Consider the following 8,810-nt stretch of genomic DNA (forward strand, 5'->3'; position numbering starts at 1 on the left):
GATAGCTGGGAATTACTGTGCAAAAAAGCATTGCCCAAGAATTCCAACGGAACTAATTGTTACCCTGCAGACCTGAAGAAAATAGGGACAGAGATGGTGCGTAAATGTGGTTGTCTGCCCTTGGCAATTTGTGTTCTTGGAGGGATACTAGCAACAAAAAGGTCAGAAGTCAGGGCATGGGAATATGTCAATAGAGACATCCCCTCAAACATTAATGAAGGCAAAAATGGAGGTGTGATGGGAATACTGGCATTAAGCTACAGCGATCTGCCAATTCACTTGAAACCATGTTTTCTCTTTCTTGGTCTTTTCCCGGAAGATTATGCTATTCCAAGAAAAAAATTGATCCGATTATGGATTGCCGAGGGTTTCATACCACATACAAAAGAGGATGCACGAGTAACAATGGAGGACCTAGGGAAACACCATTATCTAACAGAGTTGATTCAAAGGTTTATGATTCAAGTTGACAAAGATTTCATTCCTGGAAAGCGCAAAACATGTCGGATACATGATCTCATGCGAGATCTTTGTTTGTCAAAAGCCAAGGAGATGGACTTCCTTGATGTTTACGCTCACCGCAATAATGGCATATCAAATTCTTTGAGCACTGATACATACAGAAGACTGCGGAGGTGTGCTATCCATCTTAATGACAAACCTACGAGGTATGACTTTTATTTCAATAATTCAACTTGCGCACTTCGTACTCTTCTTGTCATAAGCCCAATGACGACGCCATTGAAGTACCAAAACATCAAACTGCTTCGAGTCTTAGATCTCGAAAATGTAAGAGAGACTTATATAACAAAAGAAGTTTGTACATTAATTCACTTGAGGTATTTAATATTATGGGTTGATCAAGACGCTCCAATTTTATCATTCATAGACAATTTAAAAATTTTACAAACCCTCAGATTAAATACTTCCAAGGGATCTTACCCAACACAATAATAAGGCTGGTACAATTAAGACACCTAAATATATCATTAGGTGTAATCACCGAAAATTCTCAATTATTAGAGAAGTTGATAAACTCCAGACCCTCAAAAATATAAAAACTGGGAGATGGATAAAAAAAGGTTGTTTGGAGAAGCTGTCAAGACTCCGGAAATTGAGGGTGTTGCATGCTTCACGAATGCAAAGTGATGTTCTTATAGATGAGATAGTTAGCAACAGGAGTTCATCATCAACGATATTCATAGTAACGATATATTTGAGCAATATCAGGACCCTCTTAAGGTTTTGAGTATTCATAGTAACGATATTTTTGACGACAGTATATTTGGTTCACTTTCTTGTTGTCGTAATCTTCACCGAATGCATTTGTGGGGTAGACTAAATGCTCTTAACCTCCTGCGGTATCCACCGAATCTCAAGAAGTTAAAATTCTATGACAGCGAGCTGAAAAATGATCCGATGGAAACTCTTCAGTATCTTCCGAACCTAACATTTTTAATGATGAAGAAGGCATACACAGGAGAGGAAATGGTGTGCTCAGCAAAAGGATTTCCTAAACACCGTTTTTTATACATATATGAACTTAAACAACTAAAGAAGTGGAGGGTTGAACAAGGAGGGATGCCATGTCTTAAAGAGTTGTACATACACAGGTCAAGGGAACTGAGTATGCTTCCTGAAGGATTGAGGTTCATCACTACACTAAAGAAATTGGAAATTTGTGGGATGCAACTGATCAGAGACAGGGTTGTAAGAGATGTAGGAGAAGATTGGTATAAAGTCCAGCATATACCATCACTGGTAGTAATCGATTAGAAATTCTGATGTGTTCTTGTTAAATTATTGATTGTTCAAATATTCTTGTTAAATCTATTGTAAATTAATGTAAATAAACAGTCTCTAATAAATCATTTCGAAAGTATTCGAATAAGTGTGTATATTATATAGTATATGACGCCCATCTTTGTAGTTTTCAGTTTTGGATTCTAGTCTGACCTATTTCCAGTCAATTCTCCGTTGAAATGAAATTAGGAAAGTGTGAAGAAAACAATGTTTGCAAGGGTTTAAGAAGGTTTTATCTCACACCCTCAAGAAGTCGGGGGTTCGAATCCCACTTCCACCAGTATTTGAGTAAAATTTTCAGTGCCATTTTCATTGAAAACGTTAACAAAAATTCTACATATAGCAAATTCTGCACCAAAAACTTAAAGATTAACTTCTTAAACAAGAATTCAGATTTTCACATTAACTAACTAGCTAGGCACCATTTCTAGGATGGACCTTCTTCTTAACTTGACAATCAGTATGGGCATGGCTACTGCTCATGCAACCAAGCTTCCTTTTCAACGCCTTCCACGTGCTGTTTTTCTCTTTCGCTACGCCTCCTTCTATTTGTTTCTTCATCCTGTCACACTCGTTCTCCAGCTCGATCACTCTGTTCTCCATTTCGATCCGTGCATCGTCAGTAATGTCGCTTACAACAATTGAATCTTCTTTTCTGGACCCGTTATCCGATTCTTGTGGTGATAACGTCTCTTAGGTGCAGCTGGCTCGCGAATAATGCCTGCACCACCACCCTGAGCGGCAATAGACTGTTTTGTGCGGCATGAGTGCATGCTTCCGGAGACAACCTGGAGCAATCCAGAACTTGACATATTTCTTCTTTCTCAGCTTCTGTCAGGTAATTGTGTTTGTCTAAGTAGATATTGATAGCCCGGTATAATCCGTCTGAGTATCGTTTTGTTTCTATTGATGTTGCAAGGGATAGTGCGGAGAGTGAAATGAACGAATCCTTGGTGAGATTTATGTCTCTCGCAATTGTGGACAGGAAATCTTCTATGAGCTCCGCAACTTTGATCATCCCGGCATTGTCTGACGAAGTATAGTTGGCGTAAAAGTTTTTTAGTATCCTTTTCACACAAGCTGTATCAAATTGCATTTCAGCTGCATAACCTTGAGAGGGTATCAACAAATCTTCCACTGCGTCTTCTTTTAGCTGCTTCCCTATCCTCGTTTCAAATCCGTACCTGCAGCTAGGGCTGGCATTGAAGACAATTGCAGCCTGGAGCATCTCAAACAACAATTTGCAGGGAAGTACTTCTGTTTCGTCAGGAAAAAGCTTCTCGATTGTTTCAATGACTTCTTTACAATCCTTCACTGCTTCCCCTGTGATGTCAACATTCGCCCATTTCTTTGCGTATTTGTAAAGAGAAGCAGCAATGTATTCCGGTTGCACCCCATTTTGAACCATATTCGATATGGTCAGATCATAAAGCCGGAGACTTAACGACATTAAAGCCTCTGATGAAGGACGCTGATTAGGTGGAAACAATTTCTTCCTTGCATTAGGTCTACAATCGCCATTTTGTTTGCTGACACCATCGTCACCGTGGGTTGGTTTCTTGAATGGTTCTCCAAGGAGGCGAGGATTCTGACGGGCCTTTCAAAGTAAAGATTCTAGACAGGAATCAACCAAACCAAGATGACTCGCTTCATCAAAAACCAGTTCCGTCGTTCGAAACGCCTTAACAGCTTCATTCCATGCAGGTAGGATTTTCGAGTAAAAGAAGCATAATGCAATGTTTAAGAGATTTCCCTTACAGTGATATTCGGTCATGTCGAGGTAGAAAGCAAGACAAATGAGAGGAACCACATTAACAGATGTCAGTTTTAGTTCATTGCCATAACAAAACTTCATGACAAGTGCAAAGGTTGTGGAATCTCCGGGTATGTTCTTAAAAGTATATGCAAGCTCTTCATTCTTGTGATTTTTTAGTAAGGCAGCAAATTTTCCTGATTTTGCTGTCAGAAGTTTCTGCAAACAGAAAAAACAGACACATTGATAAACAGTAGGAATGAAATTCCAGGATACATCTCTAGTGACCGTATCCCTCCGTTTCAGAAAAATTGGTACTTTCATTTATTTATTTTCATTTTTGCCTAAAAATAGGCCAGATTGAAAAAGTGAAAGTATCACTTTTTCTGAAACGTAGATTGATACAAAGAATAGTAACATATATAATACCTATCTTTTAAGAGATTTACTACAAAGATGCAAACCATTAATCGAGCACAAAGATGCCTGTGCAGTATCTACATAATAACTGCAATCTGGCTACAGGTAAAAAGTGAGTGCAAATCTTACTCTATCTAGACAATATTGCTCGCCATGAATCTGAAAACGAACTTCCGATAACGCTGCAGTGGGCTTACGATACCTGCAACAACAACACCAACGAATCAATCAAAATGGAGACACAAACATACAAAGATAAATATGAAGAATTCAGAAACGCATTCATTACCAATTATTAGAAGAAAAAGAAATGTTGGTGTTTTCTTTATCAGCCATCATGGTTGTTCAGTGTTAAAACTGGATTAGTGTTTTTCTATGTGTTTAGGGTTTATGAGAATGAGATTAGTAATAGAGAAAATGATGCAGAATTTTAAGTTGGTTTCAAATTTATGGATCCTGTAACTAACTGCATCTTTTTGAACGTTTACTTGACCAATTCCTTTATTCTTTTCAAAACTTATCGGCCAGTGTTCAAACTTTTAAACAGTCAGTAACTACCTTGAAAAGGATATTTCAACCCCATTTATATCCAGATTCGTCAAAACTACAAACCCAATCGAGCCGAGTTAGCAAAAATGATAACACACTCCATTTTTAACAAGGATATAGTCGAACTAAGAAGACGAGCGAGCCGAGTAAGCAGAACGCATATGCAAAATTATGGCTGGAATCTGGTCGTATATGTTGTATTTTTGCACCCAGCTTTATAAACATTGAAGAGAAATGAGTCAACTCAGATAAAATCACCTAGGTGCCAAGTCAACTCAGATAAGACCATGGAGTGACCGATTCAACTCAGTTGGAATTATGCTGATCCAAGTCGCAATATATGCAATTTGATCAACAATGTTGTGACAAAATGTACATTACAAGAAGTGTTTTATATCTAATGCAGCAATTCAAAAACTTCGAAAATAAGCACAGAACTAGAATGCAATATAGATTACTCTCTCAGGCTGTCAGAACAGTAGTGTTCTGACAACACATATAATTCGAACCCTAACAAAGTAACCAATGAAGCCCCAAAAATAGAACCTGCTCACCCAAAACGATATAAAGAACAGGAAGGGATGGTGGGGATGTTTGACATTACAAACGTTCGGCTAAGAGCGGAATGTGACATGACTATTAATTAGTAGGAGTAGCAGGTCCGCTTACGATGGATTTCTCTAGTTCCAGTTTCTTCTCTGCGGCCAACTTCTCATTCCGCTTTTTCTCTGACTCAGCGCGGACCTTCCTCATTACTTCACCGAATCCAGGAACTGTACGCTCTAATTTGTTATAAACTCTGTAGCTGAGGGTGTAGAATATTCTAAAGATTCTCTGGAACAAGTAAGATTAGATGTTAAGTGGCTTATACCAATCAAGAATAAATTACAAAACAAAAACAAGAAGAGAAAGCATCATATCTGATAAAGTTGAAGTTGAATGGTGAATGGAAGTAAACATACCTTGACATCCTTATTCCAATTCCTTAGATATGGAGGGCCTGTTGTGTAGGAGCCAAGACGCTCACGGTACCATTTTCCACCGTATGTAATCTGATCCATAGCTTGTTCGATGCTAAGAACTTCCCACGGCCTCAAACCAGGAATTTCTTTTTGCAATTGTTTCCTGCCAAACACATAAAAAATCACCAAACCTTTCTCTAGTTGCCAAATGATAAGTAATTTGGAGGCAGGACATGTAATGCAAGGGAGCGAGATACAAAAGAAGCTATGGAACTATAAGAATAATATGGGGAAAGATCTGATGAGTAGGAAAAAGATGTAAGAGAAGCTCATACCTAAGATCTTTGGAGATATACTTATTGGGCATGTGGTCTTCACCTCTCAACATATTGGTTAGTTCTGAGCCACTAGCCCAGAGAAATAAAGCATGGCTAGGTGTTTTCATTCCAGGCCAAACACCATCATTAGCTTCAAGAACTGCTAAATCCCGGTTTTTGCTTGCAATTGCTTCTTCTTGAAGTTGCTTACAAGTCTTCTTTTCCTGCCCCTTGAGTGGTACCCAGGGAGGTATACCTTTCTGTAGTTTATGAACGAAAGCTGTTGCAGCAGCTCCTAGTCTAACTGGAGATAAACCAAACAAATGCTAGATTAAGATCTTTGCATCGAAACAGCTCACCAATATTACAGCTATGTTACAACGAAAACCCAATTTCTGAAACATGAAATGCCAATTGAAGAAAACCATTTCTATAATTCAACAGACGACGTGGAAGTAGCTTAGCTAAAATCTCAAAATATCTATCACACAGATCACTCAGGAAAAATGAACGCTATGAGCTGCTCCAGAAGGTCAAGCCACTTCCACCACAACCATAATTTTTGGCAAAGATTGATTTTTATTACTCAAGTACTTTAAATTGACGGTCAATAACTACTTTCAACTTTGTATACCCATCATTAGATGGTGGTTACCCAGCGGCATCGTGACATGCTCATGCAAAGTTATCCTTAAAATCAAGTATCAGGGTAGAACAGTTTTGACATGATTTTAGAAATTTAAATGGTAAAAAGCAGAGCAAAAAAAAAACTACCAACCTTCCCAAGTGGCAACTGCTCTTTCTAAGCCATAAACCATGTGAATAGGTGCCCATTCATCCATGTCTTCACCCCAAATGAAGGTATCCTTATCAATTATCCCAGCACCCCAAGCAGTTTTCATGGTTATCAGCTGTAAAGGCCCCCTTGTTCGACCCAATCGATCCTTGTAGTACCAACCACCACTCCTCATTATAACTACAAGAAACAACTAAAATTAAACAATCTAGCAGAAACAATTTCTAAGATTCAAGGTAACAAAGTGCATATGTACATAAGCACCATAATTAAACAAAGTGGTTTACACACGAAAGATGTTCACATGCATTATGAAGATTCCCAAAACCCATACTGAAAATCTTGGTACAAGCGAAATTCAGTAATGATCATACTTACAATCGTAGTACCGTTTCTCGAGTCGCTTATACCCAATAGCTTGAGCAACATCAATAGGTCTACCAGGTGGATAAGGTCTTTGTTTAAAACCCCAAAGACCAAAAAAGAACTGTCTAGCAAAATCCCAAAACTTATCATCAGATTCTTCATCAGTCTTAATAGCTTTCCTAGGCATTGGTCTACCATCTAACCCCGGAACATGTGGTACAGCTTTCCAAAGCTTCCTATCCTCTTTCCTATACGGAGTCTCATTCTCTTTCAATTCCTTCTCATTCTCATAATCAGCAACTTCTTCAGCTCTTCTCAAAAACTCAACAATTGGGTTCTTATGAAATTCTTCCCACCATTCAGCATTCTTCTTAATCTCTTCGTCAGTTGGGTTAGTCTTTTCCTCAAACACTTGATCTTCATTAAGTATTTTATCTACTTCTGGTGTATGCCGATAATCTGGATTGTTCTCACATTCCCATACATATTGGTCATACATATTTCTGTAATAACCAGGTGGTGGTCTATCTGGGTTTTCATCTTCAGGCTTTTTCTTAGGTTTTCCAAAGAGATTTGAAACTGAACTACTGATTGAAGCAAAATTTGAAGAGGGTTTTGAGAAATTTGTTGTTGTTGTGAAGGAAATGAGATTGATTGGAGAAATTGGGTTTGGGGGTTTTTGAAACCAGTTTTCTCCACCAAACCAATTGAAATTGATTGATGCCATTTGAAAAACTAGGGTTTTTCAGAGAAACATTTGGGTGTGAAGTGCACTGGAGAAAATGAGAATAGGATAGAGACGGAGAGGGAAAAATAACTGAGAGGTTTCGATGTTTACACCCAACTTTTCACTTGTGACACTCACTGGACAGAGATGGGGGGAAGTTGACCATGGAGTAAAGGTGGTAATATCTAAGGTTGTTCATTATCGTGTCAGATGATTTTGGAGTAAAGCTGGTAAAATTTATAGGTAGTTTTTTCTAGATATTCGAGTCAGATGATTCTGGAGTAAATGGTAAAAATTTATGGTTTTTTATTTTACAGACCCGTTAGTTGAGTCTGACGACTCTGACTCTGGAGGTTCTGTCTAATTCCTGGTTTAAACGAGTTAAGGGTTTGGCTGGTAAATTCTGAAATGTGAAACATGATTTTTGTCTTTGGAACGTCAACTCATTTGGTCATATTAAAAGCACCATTTTTAAACTGAACTCTGAGATTGAAAAGCTTCGATCCTTGCCATATTCTCCTGCTTTAGGTAATTTCATATTAAATTATTCCAAACAGCTCGACTATTGGTATGAAATTGAGAATTCATTCTATAAAAAAAAAATCGAGAATAAACTATTTATTCATTATGACAAAAATACTCGGTTCTTTCATTAATTCAGTTAAGCTAAGAAACATGTATAATACCATTCATACAGATAAAGACGAGCAAGGTAATTGGTTGGAGTCCAGGGAACAAGTTGTCTCTCTTTTTGAAAGTTATTTTAAAAAAGTATTTCTCTCTTCTAATCCTAGTCATGTTGATATTCAAGATGTTTTGAAAGATGTTCAGCCTGTAATCACTGATGAAATAAACCTTTCTCTCGTGTGAATCCCTTCCACGTAAGAAATTTACTCTACAATTAAGATTATGGATACATGGAACTCTCCTGATCCAGATGGCTTCTCGATAGGGTTTTTCCGTGATAACTGGGACATTGTTTCTGTTCAGGTAGTTGAGCATATACAGAATTTCTTTTAGACTAAGTTTTTATTAAAACAGTTAAACTATTCCTTTATTGCTCTCATTCCTAAAATGAATAATCATTCGACTCCGAATGATTTTAGACCTATCAGCT

At 37.8% G+C, this 8,810-nt stretch overlaps 2 protein-coding genes across 3 annotated transcripts; both read right to left on the bottom strand.

The window, feature by feature from the left end:
• Positions 1 to 2,192: 2,192 nt before the first annotated feature.
• LOC113329033 (BTB/POZ domain-containing protein At5g17580-like) lies at positions 2,193 to 4,395 on the bottom strand. Of its 2 annotated transcripts, none has more exons than XM_026576004.1 (3): positions 4,266 to 4,395; positions 4,106 to 4,178; positions 2,193 to 3,775 (listed from the first exon to the last, which is right to left on the bottom strand). In XM_026576004.1, exon 3 carries the CDS (start codon positions 3,251 to 3,253, stop codon positions 2,468 to 2,470), a length of 786 nt encoding a protein of 261 aa, XP_026431789.1. In that variant the 5' UTR covers positions 3,254 to 3,775; positions 4,106 to 4,178; positions 4,266 to 4,395; the 3' UTR covers positions 2,193 to 2,467. Both variants share the same exon structure in this region, with proteins under 2 accessions (XP_026431789.1, XP_026431791.1).
• A 405-nt stretch (positions 4,396 to 4,800) lies between these two features.
• LOC113329240 (protein TIC 56, chloroplastic-like) lies at positions 4,801 to 7,757 on the bottom strand. The gene is made up of 5 exons (XM_026576204.1): positions 6,979 to 7,757; positions 6,583 to 6,780; positions 5,823 to 6,108; positions 5,488 to 5,650; positions 4,801 to 5,359 (listed from the first exon to the last, which is right to left on the bottom strand). Exons 1-5 carry the CDS (start codon positions 7,691 to 7,693, stop codon positions 5,165 to 5,167), a joined length of 1,557 nt encoding a protein of 518 aa, XP_026431989.1. The 5' UTR covers positions 7,694 to 7,757; the 3' UTR covers positions 4,801 to 5,164.
• Between the last annotated feature and the right edge of the window lie 1,053 nt (positions 7,758 to 8,810).

This window comes from Papaver somniferum, unplaced genomic scaffold, assembly GCF_003573695.1.
Source record: "Papaver somniferum cultivar HN1 unplaced genomic scaffold, ASM357369v1 unplaced-scaffold_115, whole genome shotgun sequence".
NCBI lineage: Eukaryota > Viridiplantae > Streptophyta > Magnoliopsida > Ranunculales > Papaveraceae > Papaver > Papaver somniferum.

Excerpts from the sequence above, each read along its gene's own strand:
- LOC113329033 (XM_026576004.1), bottom strand. The coding sequence starts at position 3,253 with ATGTCGTTAAGTCTCCGGCTTTATGATCTGACCATATCGAATATGGTT.
- LOC113329240 (XM_026576204.1), bottom strand. The coding sequence starts at position 7,693 with ATGGCATCAATCAATTTCAATTGGTTTGGTGGAGAAAACTGGTTTCAA. Across the intron at positions 6,109-6,582 it reads AGCAGTTGCCACTTGGGAAG|TTAGACTAGGAGCTGCTGCA; the intron begins GTTGGTAGTTTT and ends GTTTATCTCCAG. Across the intron at positions 5,651-5,822 it reads TATATCTCCAAAGATCTTAG|GAAACAATTGCAAAAAGAAA; the intron begins GTATGAGCTTCT and ends TGTGTTTGGCAG.